Source organism: Mycothermus thermophilus, assembly GCF_041956435.1.
Source record: "Mycothermus thermophilus strain CBS 625.91 unplaced genomic scaffold VTJ04scaffold_1, whole genome shotgun sequence".
Lineage (NCBI taxonomy): Eukaryota > Fungi > Ascomycota > Sordariomycetes > Sordariales > Chaetomiaceae > Mycothermus > Mycothermus thermophilus.
In genome coordinates, this window is record NW_027191427.1 from 1,834,750 (window position 1) to 1,856,399 (window position 21,650).

The following is a 21,650-nucleotide window of genomic DNA, read 5'->3' on the forward strand; positions in this document are numbered from 1 at the left end:
TAGGGTTCACTATGGCCGGCATACCTGTCAAAGCAAGCGCTTCTGAATTTCTGGAGCTTCCGTTTTCCAATGTCACACAGCACGAATGCCAGGTGACATCCATAAATTGTTCATGCTTTCCCCTCCACTTATGTTCGCCAGCTGTTCCCCATCAGCTTGGAAAATGAGCAAGACGATATCTAAATAGCCAATCCATCGATTTTTCGTTCCGAAACCCCGGGATCCATCTCTCCCGATCCGACTTCGTTCTGCGTCACCGGCCTGTCGTCATCCATCTGCAACCTTCCCTGAAGACCACAGTTCGGACTTGAAGTCGTACCTCGACTGTATCCATCCTGCAAAGGACAGAGAGCATCTCCCCAGGCCATCACCATGGCCGACGTAGAGGGACCCATCGCGCCCAAGCGCAAAGCTACTCCGGATCCATCCCCCGACGAAGTTGCTGGCAAACGCGCCAGGCGTGAACATGCCGATGACGTCTCATCCTCGTCCGCAGCCAATGGCGCTCGCAATGGAATAGACGGGCCTGACGATGACCCCGTGCCCGTCAAGGAGCACGATAGACAGCCTTCGGACTTGTCGCCTACACGAACCCGCCAGAATGACGAGCCGCCGCGCCGGCCCTCGTGGGATCAACGACGCCCGTCGGCCGGCAACGGACCTCCGATTCGGCGCCAAGTCACCCTGGAGGAGAAGAAGCGAGGACAACGCTTGTTTGGGAGCTTGGTCAGCACTCTCAGCAGATCGGCATCGGGGCCCGGACAAAGGAGGGCCGAGGTAGAGCGCCGCCAGCAGGAACGCGCGCAGGCGAGGAGGGCCGAAGATGAAAAGCGCAGGGCCGAGCGTGTGGAGGATATAAAGAGGACACGCGAGATCGAGCAGATCAATATCGATGAGCGCGCGGTATGTCAATTTGGATTTCTTGCGCATTATCTCAGAACCGTGGCTAACATAGCCTTTGCGCAGATGCATACACGGCACCGGACGATCCTGTCAAGGGCGAAAAGTCTGGTGACAAGAGCCGAGCCTAAGATTGTGAGTATCCTACTTCCTTCACACTCCTTGACGGCTCCTTAAGCTGACCATTGCCCCAGTACTACATTCCTTATCGGCTCACCCGAGAACAAGAAGACATCATCAACGACCAGATCCGCGAAGCCGAGGAGACCATCGACAGAGAAAGGCGTGAGTTCAAACTGCGCAAGGAGCAGCGGCTCAAAGAACTGGGCGTCGAGCCCCCCGTGCGGTCACCCTCACCACCCCCGCGAAGGGAACAGAAGAAACAGCAGCAGCAGCAGCAGCAGCAACCAGATGAAGCAGCTGAAAATATCGAGGAAACAAAGCCGCCCTCAACGGGCCAAGCCACGGTTGGTGAGCCCAAATCTGCACCGCAAGATACTAACCCGACGGACACCGTGGTCACGGCGCCGACGAAGGATCCCGCCCCAACGACGACGACAACGACAGCTGCGACAACCGCGACACAGCTTCCTGCTCATGATACCAAGGAACATGACGGAGACGAAATGGTCCAAGACGAGGAGGATGTCGTGATCTACTAACTTTACGTCATTTCCCCCCTCTGTTCTTAGCCATGTCCGCCCGTCTGGTTTGTGTAAATGTTTTGTGTGTTTCAAACGACGGATTTTTGTAAGATGCTGCGCTTTTGAAGCACCATTCAGTCCTTGCGCTGGGGAAGACTCTCAGATCCTAGGTAGGTAAGCTACCAGGGGTCGAGATTTATGTCCAGCGCAAGGCGCTACACGGAGGCAGAGGAGGAGGGAGTTGACACACGGCCAAGATCCAGCATGCCGTGTGTACCTGAGATACGTTGAGCGAGCTAGCTATATTCATGGACCGCTCTACTAGAGATACCACCGCCGAAGAGGTTTCCTGGGTAGACATACCTGAATCACCCATCCATACATTCAATACTGGCTACGTTCTGTATCGTCCATAAATGCCTACTCAAACAGAGTGTGGGCGAATGATTCAAAGTGCGCCATGGAATGCCTCAGTCGCGAAAGATTTCAACAAACCCGTCATGATGACCAGGACACTCCACTCCAAGATTCCGGGCAGATCGAAGCGGCGGCGGGGTAACAGCCCACCTGCGGCCGGCCCGCCAAGACGGACGATCAGCAGCACGCAGGGTACCGTTTCGCGCGGGCCTCGGATGTCTGCTCGTCGGTAGTTGGTGGACTTGGTGGGCAAGGAGCCGATCGATGTGTCGCAGGTGTTCCTTCGGATTGCGGACTGTCCCAACAAGCCCCTGCTCCGTCCACTCGGTATGTACCTATCTCTACCACAGCACCGTATTAGTAAACATCTCCGGTCCACAGAAACCGGAGGTCCTGGAACGCACGGATATGTTTTGAGTCCTCCGGAGCATGTCCCGCAATGCCCGAGGTTGCTTCAAAGTAGTACGCGGTTGCCGGGTATAAGTGGAGCGGGGATCCCCCTCGAGCATGACGCATGCCCTGACGTACTAAGTAGATGCTGTTCCCGGTTACTTGCTTCTGTCTTCATGTTGATGTGATTAACGAGAACTGTTTATTATTTTGGACGGCAATTGTCGAAATATTTCAATACGCTGTGGAGTGAGTGAGTGAGTCGAAGATAACTCCATCTATATACGGTACTTAGGTCAAGGCATGTGAATGACTAGATTGAAACCATCTCCCGTACTCCATATCTCCAGATCCCATGCTCACTCACCTCTCCAGCACTCCTCACCAACATATCAGCCATGTCCGACAACAACAACAACAAAACCACCACGGGCAACCCCCCTCCCCCCAAAATCGACAAACTCCTCCCCAACGACCCTCGCGTCCAGCACGCCTTCTACACTATCCCTTCCTCCCGGCACAACGTCACCTACCATTACCTCCTCGCTTCTCCCTCCGATAACCCCCCGCGCGGCACGGTCCTCCTCATCCACGGCTTCCCCGACCTCTCCTTCAGCTGGCGCTACCAGGTCCCGCACCTGCTCTCGCTCGGCCTGCGGGTGATCGTCCCGGACATGCCGGGCTACGGGCGCAGCTCGGCGCCCGAGAAGCTGGAAGCGTATTCGATGCGGACAGTGTGCGAGGATCTGGTGCAGCTTGTGCGGCACGTGCAGGGCAAGAAGGACGGAGAGGACGTGGAGAAGGTGGTTATCGGCGGGCACGATTGGGGAGGCATGGTGGTGTGGAGGATGGTGCTCTGGTTTCCCGAGGTGGTTAGCGGGGTGTTTAGCGTTTGTACGGGGTTTTATCCGCCCCGCGAGGAGTATTTCGCTCCGGAGCAGGTGGTGAAGCGATTGCCGAATTTTGGGTATCAAGTGCAGTTTGCGGGCAACGAGGTGGAGGGGAAAGTAACAAGTCGGGAAGCGGTGGGCGGGTTTTTGCGGGGCATGTTTGGCGGGAGGAGGAAGGATGATGGGAAGGTGGTGTTTAAGCCGACGGATGGCGTGTTGTTGGACAGGTTGTTGGAGGATCCGAACAAGGTCGGGCCGAGCCCGTTGTTGGACGAGGCGGAGATGGAGTTTTATGCCGACGAGTACATGCGGAATGGGTTGCGGGGTCCGTTGTGCTGGTATAAGACAGGGAGGATTAATTTTGAGGAGGAGTTGGAGCTGCTGAAAAGGGGCAAGACGAGGGTGACGATGCCGGCGCTGTACATTGGCGCCACGAGGGATGTGGTGCTGCCGCCGTGGATGATGGCGAATATGGGCAAGTATTTCGACGACCTCACCACACGCGAGGTGGACGCCACTCACTGGGCGCTTTGGGAGGCGGCCGAGGATGTCAACAAGCATCTCACGGAGTTTGTCGAGAAGGTGCTTGGGCCGCCGCGGTTGAAGGCTTCAATCTGATGGGAGACACTGAAGAAATCGGGTTGGCTGTCTGTTTCTTGGACATTGCTGGTGGTGGGTAGGAAAATATCATGAATGAGTTGATTTGCGAGCGAGTCTGTATATGAACTTTATCCATCCGCCCATGTTGTCTCGTTGATGCCCCGCTTTCCACATCACTTGTTCTTTTGTTTCAGCTCTGATGATTACACTCAGCTCTCCCCCTAAGCCATCCGGACGCCGTGGTCAGCCGCTGCTGGCCAAGGATTGTTCTTTTTCTCGGACAGTCTTTGGCCTCGTAGGTATCTGCTGGCTCCCACATCCCGACCCCATGAACTCCAAAACTTAGCACAGAGATGAAACCATATTTGTCGATATCATGGACACCAACCTTTCAGTCTCTAAGAACTGCCCGGGCGAATTTTTGCGAAAGACACGAATGGGTTGTCAAACGAGGCGGGCTGGCGCCCCGGAACGGCTCCCGTCCATCAAGACCGTTACTGGGCATCTGAGTTTCCTGCTTCATGAGAGAGACCACGGCTCTCTTTCTACTGTTCCATCAAGCAAGCAGAGGCTATCTATGCCTTCACTTGAGCGTCCGCTTCTGGCCATCCACGGTCGGGACGGCCGATTTCTTCTTGTTTGACTTGCCACAGATGTGGCACACTATGTAAAGTCGCGTTAGCCATCGTGGTACGCAAAAATGGAACATGACAGATACTCACCATCCTCGCGGTAGGCACACTGGTTGCAGTAGGAGTGCCCCTGGGCTATCTTGGTCTTGCAGCGGATGCAGGAGCTTGAGTACTGTGCATAGGGATTCTTGGCTGCCTTGGACAGCAGTTTACTCTGGGATGGGAGTTAGAGTCTAGCTCGTTGCTGTGTCGTGAGATATTAATTGACCATACCTTTGAAATGCCCGTCTGGCCAAGGGTGGCTGACTTCTTCTCGCCGGATGCTGACGAGGAGGCGGGCGAGCCATAGTACATCTCGCTCTTCTTCTTGACGCCGGGCGTCGCGAGGACCGTCTTGTTGAGCTTCTGGCACTTTCCGCAGACCATGGTTGATGATATGCAAGGGTGTTGAGTCGGGATTCCTGGTTGTTGATGGTTGTTTTGGTGGATGATCTGGTGTCAGCAATACGAATGATGAATGGGGTTTGATGTGATGTGAGATGTTGGAAGTGACATTAACACAACTGGCCTCCAGAGCATTGAACGGCTGGTCGCCTTGCATTTGCCTTCCGCCGGCTGCGGCTTGGCTGACAGCTGCTCTCGTCTGTTGACAGGCCCGGGAAATCTGAAACAGAACGTTGATTGGCCAAGTCTTCCCTCAAATGCCATGGAACCAACAGCGAAGCTTCCCAAACTTCGACCAGCCTGACTTCAGCGGGGCCCAGGCCCCTAAGTTTAGCAGCTGGATCTGGAGGATGCAAGTCCCTTTTCCTTTCAGTGTTGCATTCTTGGGCAGCACAGCCCTGTGTCTTCGTCAACACAAACCGTTGAGTTCCAAGGTTCTATGTTGGAGTTGGGAGCCAGAGGCACAAACTGACTCGATTCTTACCTTAGTTATATCTCCATAACAAATCTTCAGCCTCACAACAATTCTCATGTCGTTTTGCATCCCCTTTCATTACGCTGCCTTTTGAATGTGCATTACCTTTTTGGGACGAAAGCCCCCCTGCAGCGGAGACGCAACGCGGCTGACGAAGCCAAGCAACAACTCCTTTGGTGCCCAGGGTCACTCCAACAAATCGCAACACTCCTTTGCCTGTGGAAAAGAGGCTGTGCTTTGAACCCGACCCGTACCACTTCCACCTCCGTATTCGACACGACGACTACGCATCCCGCCCCTCAGCATCCTCGGCTGGCCAAGGTTCTGTTCTCGAAACAAAAAAGCGAGATAGCCTCGTTTCGACGGCGATCCGGCATCCCGAGAGACACGCGACGACGCTGTCCGACGCCCGATGCCCGCCCGCCCTAGGTAAATCAATGCTCCCGAGCCATCCCACCTCTTCCTGAGCCCACATCGGCGCCTGCGCGCGGCATCGCCACTCCCGGAATGGCCGGCCGCCCGCCTCCGGGAGGCTCCTCGTCCTCCCGGAACAACAACACGGATCTCCTTCTCGATCTCGACAATGAACAGCCCATCTACAGCACCGGCCAGCGCTCCCACCTGACCGACGATGACCTCCTCACCTCGTACGCTTACGACCAGGACGGCACCGCCCCGTCCCGCCCTTCCGTATCATATGACGACTTTGTTGGCTCCGGCCAATCCTCCAATCCTTACGGAAGGCCCGCGCCGGCAGGCGCCTCAACATTACGGGCGCCCACGAGCCCTTACGGCCCAGCGACTGGCGTGTCTAGGCAGTACAGCCAGACATCGGATTTGGGCAACTACCAACGATATGCCGACGACTTTGACGACTACCCGGACGACAGCGGGTATTACCAACATGGAGGGACAGGAACAGGAGCTGGCCCGTCTTCCGGCGCCCAGGCGGCCAGGAAACGTAACAGCGTCCTCAGCCTGGGCGGCGGCTTTCTCGGGAGGATGAAGCACAGGCTAGGAATGGGCCAGGGATACTCCGAGATGGACCTCCCCCTTACGGACCCGCGACCCGGCCGAACAGACAGCGGAGAGATCCCCCCGCCGCAGAAGGAGAAGAAGTTCGACATGGGCAATTGGAAGTTCGGCTTCGGACGATCTAAACCTGACCCCTCGACCCTCGGACCCCGCATCATCTACCTCAACAACCCCCCCGCCAACGCCGCCAACAAGTACGTCGACAACCATGTGTCGACCGCCAAGTATAACATCGCAACCTTCCTTCCCAAGTTCCTGTTCGAGCAGTTCTCCAAGTTCGCCAACATTTTCTTCTTGTTTACCGCCGCCCTCCAACAGATCCCAGGGCTATCGCCCACAAACCAGTACACCACCATCGGTCCCCTGATAGTCGTGCTCATGGTGTCAGCCGGCAAAGAATTGGTGGAGGATTATCGCCGGAAGCAAGCTGACAAGTCGCTCAACATGTCCAAGGCGCGTGTTTTGCGCGGTTCTACCTTTGAGGAGACCAAGTGGATCAACGTCGCGGTGGGAGATATTGTCCGTGTCGAATCTGAAGAACCATTCCCGGCAGACTTGATTCTACTGGCCAGTTCCGAGCCCGAAGGTCTGTGCTACATCGAGACGGCCAACCTGGACGGCGAGACGAACCTCAAGATCAAACAAGCACTTCCCGAGACGTCTTCCATGGTCAGCTCCGTTGAGCTGAGTCGCCTTGGTGGCCGCCTCCGTTCCGAGCAGCCCAACAGCAGCTTGTACACGTACGAAGGCACTCTGACCTTGCAGTCCGGCGGTGGCGAGAAGGAGCTACCCCTGAACCCTGAGCAGCTTCTGCTGCGCGGTGCCACCCTCCGCAACACCCCCTGGATCCACGGCGTCGTCGTCTTCACCGGCCACGAGACAAAGCTGATGCGCAATGCAACCGCCGCCCCCATCAAGCGGACCAAGGTCGAGCGCCAGCTGAACAAGCTGGTCTTGATGCTGGTCGCCGTGCTGCTTGTGCTCAGCGTCATCTCGACCGCCGGCGATCTGATCATGCGCGGCGTCCATGGCAAGTCCTTGTCCTACCTCGACCTTGAGCTGCTCACCGGGGCCGGCGCCGTCGCCCGCATCTTCATCAAGGACATGGTCACGTATTGGGTGCTTTTCTCTGCTCTCGTTCCCATCTCGCTCTTCGTCACTCTTGAAATCGTCAAGTACTGGCACGGCATCCTGATCAATGACGACATGGATATCTACTACGACGTCACGGACACCCCTGCCAACTGCCGCACGTCGAGCTTGGTGGAGGAGCTGGGCATGGTCGAGTATGTCTTCTCGGACAAGACGGGCACGCTCACTTGCAACCAGATGGAATTTAAGGCTTGCTCCATTGCCGGCGTCATGTACGCCGAGACCGTTCCTGAAGATCGCGTCCCGACCATTGAAGACGGCGTCGAAGTGGGCATCCACGAGTTCAAAACACTCACGCAGCGCCTCAAGGACCACCCGACTTCCCAAGCCATCGAGCACTTCCTCACCCTCCTCTCCACCTGCCACACCGTCATCCCGGAGACGGACGACGCCGGGAACATCAAGTACCAAGCCGCCTCCCCTGACGAGGGCGCCTTGGTGGAGGGCGCGCTGAAATTAGGCTACAAGTTCGCCGCGCGCAAGCCCCGTCTCGTCTACATCGAAGTCAATGGCAAGCAGCTTGAGTTCGAGCTCCTGGCTGTCTGCGAGTTCAACTCGACCCGCAAGCGCATGTCGACCATCTACCGCTGCCCTGACGGAAAGATTCGCATCTACTGCAAGGGTGCCGACACGGTTATCCTGGAGCGCCTGAACGACGACAATCCCCACGTCGAAACCACCCTTCGCCATCTGGAGGAGTACGCCTCGGAAGGCTTGCGGACGCTCTGCCTAGCCATGCGCGAAATTCCCGAGCACGAATTCCAGGAGTGGTACAAGGTTTATGATAAGGCCCAGACCACCATCGGCGGCACTCGTGCCCAGGAGCTGGACAAGGCGGCAGAGCTTATCGAGAAGGAATTTTACCTTCTCGGAGCCACCGCCATCGAGGACCGCCTGCAGGACGGCGTCCCTGAGACCATCCACACGCTGCAGGAGGCCGGCATCAAGGTCTGGGTCCTGACGGGTGACCGGCAGGAGACGGCTATCAACATCGGCATGAGCTGCAAGCTCCTGAGCGAGGACATGATGTTGCTCATCGTCAACGAAGAGAGCGCTGACGCGACGAGGGACAACCTCCAGAAGAAGCTCGACGCCATCCGGAACCAGGGCGACGTCACCATCGAGATGAGCACCCTGGCGCTCATCATCGACGGAAAATCGCTCACGTACGCCCTGGAGAAGGACATGGAGAAGCTCTTCCTCGACCTCGCCGTCTTGTGCAAGGCCGTCATCTGCTGCCGCGTCTCGCCGCTGCAGAAGGCTATGGTTGTCAAGCTGGTCAAGAAGTACCAGAAGGAGTCAATCCTGCTCGCCATTGGTGACGGTGCCAACGATGTGTCCATGATTCAGGCTGCTCATATCGGTATCGGCATCAGCGGTGTTGAAGGTCTCCAGGCCGCTCGCAGCGCCGATGTTTCCATTGCGCAGTTCCGCTACCTCCGCAAGCTCCTGCTTGTCCACGGTGCTTGGAGTTATCATCGCGTTGCCAAGACCATATTGTTCTCGTTCTACAAGAACATCACTCTCTATCTCACGCAATTCTGGGTATGTATCGCATCCGTTGGATAAGTCTCTCTGGGTCACATTGACTAATTCTTTTCCCACTAGTACACGTTCGAAAACGTCTTCTCGGGTGAAGTCATCTACGAGTCATGGACGCTGTCCTTCTACAATGTCTTCTACACTGTGCTCCCTCCTCTCGTCCTCGGTATCCTGGACCAATTTGTTTCGGCCCGCCTGCTCGACCGGTACCCGCAGCTCTACTCGCTCGGCCAAACTAACCGCTTCTTCCGTATGCACGTCTTCACCTCGTGGATCCTCAACGCTGTCTACCACTCTCTCGTTCTCTACATCGGCGGTTCTCTCTTCTTTGTCAACGACGGCCCCCAGTCCGACGGCATCCCCGCCGGAAAATGGGTTTGGGGTGCCGCCATGTACGGCGCCGTGCTCCTGACGGTGCTGGGCAAGGCGTCGCTGGTGACGAACAACTGGACCAAGTACCACGTCCTGGCGATTCCCGGGAGCATGGTCATCTGGCTCGTGTTTGTGGCCGTCTACGGTACCGTCGCGCCCAAGCTGAACATTTCGATGGAGTACTTTGGCGTAATCCCGCGGCTGTTTTCGGATCCGATGTTCTGGCTCCAGATGCCCACCCTCGCCATTTTTTGCCTGTTGAGGGATTTTGTCTGGAAGTTTAGCAAGCGCCTGTGGCGCCCCGAGGCGTACCACCACGTTCAGGAGATTCAAAAGTATAATATCCAGGACTATCGGCCGAGGTATGCAGCTTTTTCACTCTGTCTCTTTTCCCCCCCCTTGAGAGCCGATGCTAACCGCTGAATCAAAACAAACAGAATGGAACAATTCCAGAAAGCCATTCGCAAAGTCCGTCAGGTCCAGCGCATGCGCAAGCAGCGCGGCTATGCCTTCTCCCAGGCCGACGAGTCGCAGACGAGGGTCTTGCAGGCCTACGACACGACGCAACATCGTGGGAGGTATGGAGAGATGGCGAGTTCGCGGCCGCATTAACGAGTGGATGGGCTAGATGTTTGAGGGGTTGTTTGAGGTTCAAGTGTTATGCTTTATGTATTTACCTTTTATTTTTTGTTGTCTGATAGGCAGAGAGATAGAGTTATGAATCTAGCTTCTTGAGCGGGCGGAGGTGGCTCAGGGGTTGTGAGGTATGACGAATTGATGGTGGTGTTTCAGGGGTTTCAGTGGCTGCGCTACCTGTTCTCATGCCTTCTTTCACCTCCTCCCACTCCTCGTTTCTGCTCTTCTCTCTCGCCTTGGCAGGATGTTGGGATGCTTTGGCTTTAAGGGGTGTTTGGTTTTTTTTTTTTTTTAATGATGATTCATAACGGGAAACAAATGTTAAGGAAGGGGATGGTGGAAAAGATGGAGTGGTAAATCAAGAAAGGGGTGTTTGTTGCGACGTGGGAGCAAACAGAGAAGCGGTTAAAAAGTAAAGAGAGTTCCTATGAGCTTGAAGAAAAATATGGTTGGAATAGGTGTGTTTGTGGTATCTGGTGTGATATGGCTCAAGGTGTGTTGTCCTGGGAAGTTGTCTTTTGCAGCCCATTGATAGCCGACAGAAGCCTATCTACTTTCCCTCAACCCAAATTGGTCGATTGGACAATTGGACGGAGTAAGCTCCGTTAAGAGAGCTGTTTTGTCGTCAAGACGGTCTAGACTTGCCCGTGGGTAGAGTCAGATAAGTAAGTACTAGACAGCACACCGGTGTGGCTGCAATGTCAAGCAAGCAAAACATGGAAGCGAGGCGAGATGGTGGTGGGTGAGTACGACTTGACCACACCATCGCGGTGGTGAATTGGAACCAAGGTCGAGGGGGAAGTAGTAGTAGAGTGGTTCCCCCACCTGTCATGCTTGCGTGGGGGTCTGGAATGAGGGTGAGTAGGTGCATACGTAGGTAGGTAAGGTAGGTAGGTTGTTCGTCACTCCGCATCTTGCTTGTTCCTGTGAAGTAGCTAGGTACCTTAGTTTTGGTGTAATCTTCGTCTGTGGTGGAGTTGTCATTGCTGGCTTCAACACCTCTGTGTTTCACTTTATGGGTGTGGTGATCTGACTTTCATGTCCATAGACTACGATTTTCTCCAAAAACGACTTTTTTTGCAACTATGTACACTTGGTCAATTGTGAAAAGATCCGGATCTCTCAATTCATGGCTCACCGCAACGGTAACTCTCTCTTGTCCAACCTGAGGTAAAATCCGTGTACCCGTTTTGCATAACATTGATGCTACACATGGTTGGTTGACTTTTTGTTTAACGTTGTGTTTCTATATTTATACTCAAAATCCTGGAAGGGTTGTATCCATTGTTGGTCACTCCGACAGAGAGCCGAGAGTTTCAACCCTGCGTAGCAAGAGTCCATGTAAATTGTTTGGTTTGAGTCTTGTTGCTTGGTTGAGGTGTTCAGCCCTCCGTTAGGGTTAGCTTTGCTGGAACAGTAAATGTCAAATGGATTGATCCCTGAGAAGCTCTGAACGTAGGTCTCTTCTCATCACCAAGGGGGGCTCGCGTGACACTTCAGCCGAAGCATTTCTTGAATTGTTGCCATCCGTTGCCAATGTTCTCCAAAGGCAATACCTATCCTGTCTAGAAGACCACTACCGTCTCTTCTCAGCACCAATTCCCCTCTACCACCTCAATACAGGTCACGCGGAGTCCATAATACTACTCGTACGCATCTTCCATCCCAGCACCCTGTCCCAGCAGTCCACCTCACCAACACCCTCCCTGTCTTGACTTTCCACCTCTTCCCCCTTTACCCGCAGCAATAGCGGAAGTATACGCACCTAACGCTTACTCATACACGTGTCAGTCCCCGCCAGGGACCAAGGCCATCATCGACTTAGGTAATTGACCCAGTCTTACCTACCCCAGGGGTTCTTCGACCCTCCCCAACCAGCAGCCGTCCCGAGTCGTTCGCGCCGTCAGGAACGCGGATATCCCAGCTACCTTTACCTACTTTGGTATCTACTACTAGGTATCCCAGATGAACCTGCGACACGCTGCCAAGGCGCGGGACAAGGAACGACGCAATGCTGTGGTTCCTTGTCCTCAGCTTTCTCTCCGGGGAAAGGCATGCATGCATACCTATAGTTGCGAAAGGAGCTGCATAGGTACCTTACCTATGGGTCAGCTAATGCGGTCGTTTGCTTGGTTGAGGTGGAAGGATGGTTGCGAGACCGAATCCGACTTGGCAACGGGTGTTCAAGGAAGTCTTGGTGTTGAGTTATTGTTGTGTATTGAGAGAGGCATTGCTTTCTTTGTCCTCCGTAGTGGCATTGTATGCACATATTTACATACCTAGGTAGGTACTTATATAGAGCCTGGTTCTCGACGCCTTTTCGGGGTAACGCCATGGACTGCTACGGAGTAGTAACACACTCCAACATACTCCACGTAGAGCACGTTCAACCTTGTCATCTACTCCCCTTGAATAACGAGCATACTATAGTCCCATACTCCTTAGTCCACACCACTCCCAACACCAAACCAAGATGGAAGCTTCCCCATTGCCAACTCCACACAAACAATATGAGAGAGCGACAAATATCTATACTTTTACCCCTAACCTCCTCGGCATCCTACTATACCTACATCATCATATCCACCACCATCTCCGCCGCCGCCGCCACCACTACCGAACCAAATCACAACCCTCCGGTCGCTACCCAAGCCAAACCCCGTCGCCGTCCCATCCTGTCCCGTCCTGTCCTGTCGGTTAGAGTTCCGTTCTGTCTATCTGTTGTGTCAAAACGACAACACAACCACGTCAACGACTCCATATCGCCAAGAAGAAGACCCAAAGCCTGGGACCTCTCTCTCTCGTTCCCTTTCTCCCGGAGTTACCTCACAACATTTGGGGAATTTGAGCCTGTTTCTGTATGTTCCCCGCATTTTCCAAGCAAGAAAAACGGGGAATGGCGAGAGCGGATGCGGATGTGGATCAAAGATGGACCAACCCAAGCAATGATGTCTATCCTATAGGTAAACACTTCAAACTTCCACCAATGTTTATTCGAATCCGGCCGCATGCGAAGCGAGGCGTGCGTGCTTCTTCTCCCCAACCAGATCCACACCAGAGAGTGTGAGGTGGAAGTGAACGCAAGTCGGATCCAGGTCCGGGCCTGCAGGTCCCGCCGTTCCTGTTCCTGTTCCTGACCCTGTTTTTGTCCCTACCTAGGTCCCGCCTCTGCACCGTCTACCTAGTCCCCGCTCCTCATGGCGGACTGACTGCTTGAGTGGTGGGCCAAGGTAACATTTTCCAACGTCCCGTTGAGACGTCAGGAACTTGACAACACCCTATACTGCTACTTCAAAGAAGGTCATGGGGCCACCGCGGAAGTCGTTCCAGGCCCGTTAACGGCGTCATGTTCTGTCAAAAGGACGGGGCGAATGTTCCCGAGATTCGAATCGTGATCTGTTCCCAGATGCAGATATCCAACGCATCATGGACTTCCCCCTCCTCCTGCTAGCAGTATATGCAAGGATGAAACAAAACAAGCCGGGATATGTCATCAACATCATCATCATCACACACACACAATGTCAGACTTCCAAGAAACTAAGGGAGAGAGGAGGCATCTTCTCCTTGGCGGGTAAATTTTCCAATCCGCTCATGACCGACGTGACATGTTGGAGTGAGGAGCTCAACAAGCTCTGCATCAATGTCTGTACGTAATACCTACTTTGTACTCCGTACTTCTCAAGACAAAAAAGACAAGAGAAGCACACATACATACAAAAGAAAAAGAAAGGCGGTCAGAACCTGGAACTCCAGAAACCCCAAACCCGCCGTAGTGTTGATGGATGGAGCCTCTCCTCACAAGCGAGTCCGACACGGCCGTAACTACTTACTATTTGTAGTATGTAGTGTACGGAGTAGGAAGTGAAGAAGTGGAAACGAGAGGAAAAAGCATCAAGTTGTCCGTCGGCGTTGTGTTGTCCTGCTCCATCGCCTCCACCAAGCCGGCCGGCCGGCCTGACATGGCATGATCGATCCCCCAAAGCAGACGTCAGTACTTCGACGTGTCCACAATGCCACGCCACCGCTCACATCGGACATGGACAAGAAAAAATGCACCAAAAAACCCAAACAAGGAAAAGGTCTTTGAACAGCAAAACCAGCTGCCCCCATCAGTTGCCCTGCTCAAGTACTCCGTATTTTTGCTTCATGCTAAACATTGTTGTGTCGTGTGTATGTTGAAAAACCACCCAACCCAACCCAACCAAGCCATCCCCACCGTAAGAACTGAGATGTGATGCCCGCCCATCCGCCCATAGTTAAAACTTAATACTATACTAATAGTATGCCAAGCCATTTTTTTGCTCCCGAGATTATAGTATCTTTTAATAATGTTGAAAAAAAAAAGAAAGAAAAGGGGAATCATAACCCATCAACCCAAGAGAGACAAAGCAAAGGGGAAAAAGAGGGCATGACAACAGCACCAACGCAAGGGGAACTGACCCGAACCGGGTCCGGCCCACAACGGTGGTGTCACCCAACCCCCAACCAACCCAACCAACCCAACCCCTGTTTACCCCGGAAAATCGTTGGCGTAACCAAACCCAAATGGGTAAAGCGCGAAAAGGCGGGAGGAACGCAAAATCTTGGCCGGCCGCGGACCGTTCGTGTCTGTTTTCCAAACTTCCGCTTGGTGGGAAACGGGAACGCAACAGACCAACCGCCCGACGGAAATCGAGACAGACAGACAGAGAGGAATTTTGTTTTAAATGTTGATTCGGATGGGATGAGAGAATGCCGAGGGAAGCAGAAGGTGGCGAATGCGAAAGAAAAGACGCAATGCGTACTTATTGGAGATGGTTGCTGACAAGCAAAGCTGGCGGGCAGAGAATGCATGGCACCGGCCCGTCCTTCTGTCTGTCCGTTTCGTCCGTTCGCCTGGGCCAATGTAGGTAACGTCGGGTAGGTAGATAGGTAAACGTTATCATCTCACACCACCACCACCCCGACCCCGACCCCGCGTGTGCTGCTGTGGTAGGTTGCACTGCGGATCGGGCACTCTAAGGTAGGTAGGTATGTAGACGACAAGAAAAGGTCGATATGACACCATTGATGGAAGCGGACGGTTTCCCTGGTTTTGGTGTGTGAGACCCTCCCGCATTTTTCCCAGGCCTCAGCTTGCCGCTCACATGACATGAGCGGGGGAGCAACTGAATAGGCCCGGAAATTGGGGTGTGCTGCCAAAGTGTCGGAAGACACTAAGGATTACCGTCCCAACATGGGGGTCACCAGCTCGATGCTCTTCGGCCTCGAGTATGCCGCCGGCCTGCGCGACGGCAACGGCCGATCGGAGCTCGACCCGTAGTAGTCAGCGTTCACGCCGTAGTAGGTCCCGTCATACGTCGCCGAGTACAGCGGCGCCGGCGCCCTGGCGTAGCTCGACGACGGCTTCGCCGCGCCGTTGGCGGAACCCGTCGTGGTGGTAACGCTCCGGCCGAACGGCCAGAGGCTGGAATGATAACCACCGCCCCCCACCGGAGAGCCCGTGGTAGGTGGGCTCGCCGGGCGGATCGACAGCGACTTGAGCGCAGAGATGGCCGAGGTGGGGGTCGCGGGCGGGGAGATGTGCGTCGAGCTGGGCCGGGACGGAGATGCGCGGGGGATGATGTCCCTCGGCTCCGGGGGTGCTGAGTAAAACGGGTACTGAGGGGTGGTAGGTTGGTGGGAGCTGGTGTAGCGGCTTGGGTTGGCTAGGATTGTACCGTCTTGGTCTTTGGAACGGCAGCTGGTGAGGTCCGTTAGGAGACGGAACGAACCCCAATTTCCGGGACGGGAAAATGCTTACGCTGCTGAGCAATACAAGGACTGGTCATCTTGGGTGGTGAACTGCTTGTCGCACACCATGCTGCAAGGGAATGAAGACGGTCAGCCAGGGCCGTTTTAACAGGCAAAACGAAAGGTGAAGCCGGCGAACAAAACGTCGACACGAATGCAGGAACGGGAGGGGACAAGATCGACCCAGACCCGTTTTTCCCGCTCGCCATCCAAGCACGTTATGCGTCCCCGAGACACTTGACGTAGGTACCTCTTCTTCGGCCACGCTGAACACCTGCATGGCAGGTAACAATGCGCAAGGACTGAAGGGGAAACTCGTGAGGGGAAAGGGGGCACGAAAGGCGTGATTGGGGGGGGAGGGGGGTTGTGCAACGGTAGGACAAACATACCAATATGCCGGGAAGCTCTCCCGCTCATCGTCCCACCAGCCGTCATTGTCGTCGTCGTCCCTCTCGCGGTCGCGAGTGCTCCTTCGTTGCAGCCTGGGCGAGGTCTGGCCGGCGGATTTCTTGAGCATGGTGGAGGACCGTGAGGAAGTGTGCCTCTTGCTGGCGAGATCAGTGGCCGTGACGGCGGCCTTGCGCACGTCAGTTAAAGACGGGTTGCCCGAGGCGTGCCCGGATCGCCGGCGGTGGTGGTGCATTTGGGGTCGGGGTGTGATTGGACGGTCAACGGGATGGTTGTCGACAGCAGCACGACAGGGGTAAAAATGCGGGGAACTGCCTTAACCGGCAGGATCCCTATGGGGGGTTTCGGCGTGGGGAAGCTCTGGCCTGGGTCGGAAAATGCTGATCGCTTCTCAAAACAAGAGAGCCCGAGAGATGGGTCGATGGCTTTGATCGGCGGGATCCAGAAGGGGCTTTTATGAAAATGAGCTCACAGCGGGCCACTTTGACGAAGAGACGCAGCGAGCGCAAATAAAAAATAAATAAAAAATTGCAGGTGGTGTTGAGCCAGTCAGCGTCGTTGATGGTGCGGTGGCAAATCTGTGATGCAGGGCCAGCACGAGAATTTTCCCAGCTAACCGTATGTGTGATGTGGGCGTCGATTAAAGGGAAAGAAATAAAAAAAGAAAAAAAAAGTTGAGGCGCTGACTGTGTTGGCAGGCCCAAGGTATGCCCGCTTCGAGGATTCTTCTTTGTCAGCTGGGGCTTGCTGAATTGACTCCTGACTCGTGGGACCGTTGATCGAAGGATGGGCGGGTCGAGATGCCGGAGAGTGTGTCAAGGTCAATTGGGCCTCTTTGTGTAAGAGGAGGTGACGCAACGGATGGGTTCGGCCGAAGGAGAGGGAGAATGACGGGCGGCGGCCGATGAGCTGGCTGATATACTGCTCGTCTCCAGACAAATCGTCAGGTTATGGCAATGACTCTTTTTCTGTCTCTGAAAATGGAAACACTGGCGTGCTTCGACGGCGGTCGATGCCAGGTTTCGCTGGGGTCCGCGAAGGGAACAGCCGAGAACGGAGATCTCCAGAGTGGCAAAGACAGCCAATAATGTGTCAGGGTCGCTGGCTGATGCTGCGGTGAAGCCTCACGGTTGGTGTCGAGTTCGAAGAAGCGTATCCTCCCAGGGCGGAGCCCGAGGAAATGATGCAAGCGGCCCTGGCGTCAGTCAACAGGGAAGACGCGGGTGGAGGCCGAAGGGATTCCAGGTCTCCAGCTGTGTCTAGGACGGAGTACTATCGGGTATGGACCTCGCCGTGTTGTTGTTGGTGGTGGTCGTGCAGCTGGAGTAGTTATCATCAATGCTGGCGGTGGTGTATTCAGAAGGAAACCCTTCACGACGGACATGCCCGGACTGTATAGTATAAGAGCAAAGGGACCCAAAGGCAGTGTCGGATCCTGGGTATGGTCCCCTCTTGTATGTTTTGAGTGTGCAGGTCACGTCTCCAGTGCCAACAGGTCCCAGGCAGTGTCAGCGGTGCCGCCCGGCTGTCACATCGATTAGCTAACCTGAACAGGGCGGTGGGAGCAGCGCTGGCGTGAGGAGGGGCTGAGCGGATGGAGGGGTGTCACCAGGGTCCTGCCAGGGTGCAAGCAGCGGCAGCAGCACGCCCCCCGTGGGATGCGGTGGATGCAACAAGATGCGAGGTGTGGGTGGGGTGGTCGTGGGGCAGAGGGCGACAGTCAAAGAAGGGTCGGGATCCCGGTGCTGACTTGATCTGGTAGAATACTGCCCGTTGCCTGCAGCAAGCGGTGCTCCGTAGTATACTACGTAGTAATACTAGTAAAGTAAAAAGTGAACGGACAGGTGAGAAATTGGCCAGGGCAGATGATGGCATCGGCAAGGGCCCGACTGGAACTTGCTTGGAGCATGCTGTGACCATGTTGCGAGAATGCCGCCATTTTTACAAATTCTTGCCATTGCTGCTTGTCAGCGAGATCAGTGAGTGTCAGAGAATTGCTGACGGTGAAGAGCCATCATGGATCAATCCATTCGTACTCTTGAGCTGATAGGTACATAGCCCGTGGAAGAGACAAGAGGCAAGAGACAAGAGAGCCCCATCGGGAACTGGCCGAGTCTCCAGTTCCTCGATTCTTGGCCAAAACTAGTTGACGCATTCGTCAAAAGAGGTCGAGAGTGGCATGTTGCTGGCCCGCCCTGCCCTGACAAGAATCTGAGAAACGTTCATCCCGTCCCTGTCCCCGTCCCGCCGACCCTCACTTCACCCCTTTTTGGCATCTTGCAGCAGCTCTCGTGGCCCATGCCCACGGGGCCAGCGCCCCTCCCCGTCAGCCTCCCCCAGTTTTTCGGGCCGGGCATTGGCCTGGTTGACGGTCTTGTGGCTTACCGCCGAACAAAACTTTTTTTTCCTAGCGGGGACCTGTCAGATGATGGCCTTGTCGCGCCCATCACGTCATGGAATTTCTGGTCACGATGGCCGTTGATGTCCGGTCATGTCGGAGAAACTTGGAACACAGTCAGAAATCCATTCGACAATTTTGTTCTCCAACTTAGCTACGCCACTCAGCAGCAGGATGGTGAACTTTTCCCCCCAGAGGTCAGGAGCTTATCTCTTCCCATCCTGGGAACATCCATGTTGTGCGCGGAGCAGCCCTAGTCAGGAAAAGCTGCAGGACCGTTGGCGATGACTCGAGGCGTCTCTTCGGCACAGCCCTACCGACACGGCGGATAGCGGATGGATTATAGGTTGAACCTAGGCAGCTAGGTATTTGTCTGATAAGGTTAAAGCCAACAACATACACTATTAGTACAGGCTCCGACTTGACGTTGTGAATGGCCTCCGTGTCTCGTAAATCTTGTCGCCTCTTGCCCTTGCCACGGGGACGAGACTTGTCAGGGGCAAGGTCAGGATGCATGCACGAGAGGTATTCTGCCGTTCCGAGAGTCACGGCACCTTGATGGGCCACCTTTCTGAACCACCTTGATGGACGCAAGGCCATGTCCAGTTACTCGCCAGGATGAGATGAATCACAGGCCCACCACTGTCTCATGAGAGAACTGGCGATGCGCGAAGGAGGGGAGACCGAGGGAGTGTTCGTCATCCCAACCTACTACTTCCATCATCTCTCTCACCCATCCATCCAGAAACCCGCCGGCTTCAATGGCAGTCACATCGAGGCAAGGGTGACCCCACCTTTCGCGTCGTCGTCCGTCCGCCATCCATCACCAAACCCGTCCATCGCGTCCCAGCTTGTTGACCAGCCGATGCTGCATGCTATCCGGATGGCCACCAGTTGCATCCGGAATCTGCACCCTATCTGCCCCTCCCGCGGGAAGGCGACTTACCTACCTTGGCCCCAGATGGCCGGGCTGTTCAGCCAACAGGTAACGGGTGACTGAGGCCTGAGACGCGGCCGCGGTCAAGCAAGGTATTCTCCGACTCGACAACCCGAGCGTGTATGTGTCTAGATGGGCGGCTAAGGCGTCGTTCCTGGCATCCAATGACATAATCCAGCCTTTGCGCAACGGCATGATGAAACATGGGAATTGCAGCAATCTCGCAGTTGTGAAATAATGGGTAGCAATCCCGAAGAAACGAGGGGGGATCATGTGGACATTTTTCCAAGATCGCAACCGCGAGGAAATCCATATTTCGATACAACTGCCGTGCCCCCTCCTCGGCGGTATCATGTCATGATCCAGGGACAAGACAACATCATCACCATGATGGTCCCGTCTCTGGTGTTGTCACCTCCCGACATCTCCGGTAGTTATCGTCTATCGGTCGATCGGTCGGGGTCGGGGTCGGATCTCGTCCTAAGTCCGCATCCTATCTACTGTGCACTAACTCATGGCAGGAGTTAGGGCCGCTTGCATCCGATGCGTTCCCTATCATCATCATCATCATCGCTGCATGTGTGTACATCTACATGTCGTTCGTACATCTACGAGATTGCATGTACAAAGTGCACTAGATTGTTTGTGCACAACATCGAATTGTATGTAGGTACTTTCTCATTCTGCCTCGCTGACTGATGCCGCCATCTCCCCCTTCACAGGAGTTATCTATCAACACTATCACAATCGGGTACCAACGGTTTTTGGAGGCTTTACTACACCGTCGCAAGAAAAATCTCCCTGCTGTATTTTTTGGCTCACCCGCGCCGCGTAGGTACCTACCTGAGGTAGGTCGTCTTGCTGGTCCCGATCCGGTACCAAACCTGGAAACTGTAACGTCTTTGCTTGATCGAGCAGCCCGCCCGCGCCGCGCGGCAGCGGGGAGGGAGCGAGGGAGGGAAGGCGTGTCACGGAATCTATCCGTCATGCTGCTGCTGCTGCTGCTGCTGCTGCTGCTGCTGCTGACGAAGACGCCAACCAACCCGTTGGGAAGTGTGGGTGGGTGGACGCGTGTGTTCGGTGTTGGATAACCGCGGGCTTGGCCCCATTCCGTCGATCCGGATCCGAAATGGACAAGAAGAGAAAAACCTTATCGCAGATCTAGTAATACTAGTACTTCTAGACTATTTGGGGGTCATGGTGACTTCGAGAAGATTGGGGGCGCATGCTCACGTCAGTTTGGGGTGGCGGGCTCGATAAGGAATTGGGGAAACAATTTTAAAAGGGAACCAAAACAAAAAAAATAGTTTGAAGCCCGTCTTGGGAGTCGGGATCCATACCCGCAGCTGTAGGTACGAAACCTGCCGGTGTTTTCCGGACCTGCATCCACATCCCTCGTTTCTTGTTCATCCCCCGCGTCCATGCTCGGATCCCGCACTGCGGCGGGTTCGGATCGAGCGTTGTGTAGACTATTAGTATTACTGCAGACGGTCAAATTGCCTATGGGCAGAGTACGAAGTAGGTAAGTGCCTAGGCAGGTAGGTTGGCGGTTTGTGGGGGGGGGGTTGGATATATTGTTCTGCGTAGGAGCTGCCCAGTGCGGCATCTTTGATGGTCATTTTCAGTCTATGATGGTGGTGTTTTGGGTCTTATTGATGTTTTGGGCAGTTCACCCTCTTACACAAACCCGACATGCCCCCTGAGTGAAACTGCCCACCACTCATCCATCCACTCTAGGGACCTTCTTGGTGCACCCAACAGCTCAGACCGCATATTACTTTGGTAGATTACTACTCCGTATTCCATGCACATCATAGCAGCCCAAATCCGCACAGACTATGGTATACTACAGCATTTGAACATGTGTCTCCCCCAATGGCGTGCTTGGCAATGTTGCAATCTCAATGGTGGTGAGGTGTTCCCGCTCCGACCGCCGGTCATCGGCCCCACCCTCTCATCAGCCCCAGCTCCCCAGCTCCGGGAGCCGGCGGCGGAACGCACCC

At 54.9% G+C, this 21,650-nt stretch overlaps 9 protein-coding genes across 9 annotated transcripts; 5 read left to right on the plus strand and 4 right to left on the minus strand.

The window, feature by feature from the left end:
- Positions 1 to 372: 372 nt before the first annotated feature.
- VTJ04DRAFT_671 (uncharacterized protein) lies at positions 373 to 1,562 on the plus strand (the record flags this gene model as incomplete). Its single annotated transcript, XM_069364959.1, has 3 exons — positions 373 to 903; positions 967 to 1,035; positions 1,095 to 1,562. The coding sequence occupies 3 exons, from the start codon at positions 373 to 375 to the stop codon at positions 1,560 to 1,562; spliced, it is 1,068 nt and encodes a 355-aa protein (XP_069223280.1).
- A 430-nt stretch (positions 1,563 to 1,992) lies between these two features.
- On the minus strand, positions 1,993 to 2,477 carry VTJ04DRAFT_672 (uncharacterized protein; the record flags this gene model as incomplete). The annotated part of the gene is made up of 2 exons (XM_069364970.1): positions 1,993 to 2,256; positions 2,328 to 2,477. 2 exons carry the CDS (start codon positions 2,475 to 2,477, stop codon positions 1,993 to 1,995), a joined length of 414 nt encoding a protein of 137 aa, XP_069223281.1.
- Positions 2,478 to 2,749: 272 nt separating this feature from the next.
- Positions 2,750 to 3,859, plus strand: VTJ04DRAFT_673 (uncharacterized protein; the record flags this gene model as incomplete). Its single annotated transcript, XM_069364981.1, has 1 exon — positions 2,750 to 3,859. The coding sequence occupies one exon, from the start codon at positions 2,750 to 2,752 to the stop codon at positions 3,857 to 3,859; it is 1,110 nt and encodes a 369-aa protein (XP_069223282.1).
- A 181-nt stretch (positions 3,860 to 4,040) lies between these two features.
- On the plus strand, positions 4,041 to 4,350 carry VTJ04DRAFT_674 (uncharacterized protein; the record flags this gene model as incomplete). Its single annotated transcript, XM_069364992.1, has 2 exons — positions 4,041 to 4,136; positions 4,237 to 4,350. The coding sequence occupies 2 exons, from the start codon at positions 4,041 to 4,043 to the stop codon at positions 4,348 to 4,350; spliced, it is 210 nt and encodes a 69-aa protein (XP_069223283.1).
- Positions 4,351 to 4,424: 74 nt separating this feature from the next.
- Positions 4,425 to 4,899, minus strand: VTJ04DRAFT_675 (uncharacterized protein; the record flags this gene model as incomplete). Its single annotated transcript, XM_069365003.1, has 3 exons — positions 4,425 to 4,504; positions 4,564 to 4,687; positions 4,747 to 4,899. 3 exons carry the CDS (start codon positions 4,897 to 4,899, stop codon positions 4,425 to 4,427), a joined length of 357 nt encoding a protein of 118 aa, XP_069223284.1.
- A 1,000-nt stretch (positions 4,900 to 5,899) lies between these two features.
- VTJ04DRAFT_676 (uncharacterized protein) lies at positions 5,900 to 10,105 on the plus strand (the record flags this gene model as incomplete). The annotated part of the gene is made up of 3 exons (XM_069365014.1): positions 5,900 to 9,124; positions 9,188 to 9,855; positions 9,931 to 10,105. The coding sequence occupies 3 exons, from the start codon at positions 5,900 to 5,902 to the stop codon at positions 10,103 to 10,105; spliced, it is 4,068 nt and encodes a 1,355-aa protein (XP_069223285.1).
- A 4,309-nt stretch (positions 10,106 to 14,414) lies between these two features.
- On the plus strand, positions 14,415 to 15,025 carry VTJ04DRAFT_677 (uncharacterized protein; the record flags this gene model as incomplete). The annotated part of the gene is made up of 2 exons (XM_069365025.1): positions 14,415 to 14,912; positions 14,957 to 15,025. 2 exons carry the CDS (start codon positions 14,415 to 14,417, stop codon positions 15,023 to 15,025), a joined length of 567 nt encoding a protein of 188 aa, XP_069223286.1.
- Positions 15,026 to 15,058: 33 nt separating this feature from the next.
- On the minus strand, positions 15,059 to 15,265 carry VTJ04DRAFT_678 (uncharacterized protein; the record flags this gene model as incomplete). Its single annotated transcript, XM_069365036.1, has 1 exon — positions 15,059 to 15,265. One exon carries the CDS (start codon positions 15,263 to 15,265, stop codon positions 15,059 to 15,061), a length of 207 nt encoding a protein of 68 aa, XP_069223287.1.
- A 69-nt stretch (positions 15,266 to 15,334) lies between these two features.
- Positions 15,335 to 16,547, minus strand: VTJ04DRAFT_679 (uncharacterized protein; the record flags this gene model as incomplete). Its single annotated transcript, XM_069365047.1, has 3 exons — positions 15,335 to 15,854; positions 15,915 to 15,974; positions 16,294 to 16,547. 3 exons carry the CDS (start codon positions 16,545 to 16,547, stop codon positions 15,335 to 15,337), a joined length of 834 nt encoding a protein of 277 aa, XP_069223288.1.
- Between the last annotated feature and the right edge of the window lie 5,103 nt (positions 16,548 to 21,650).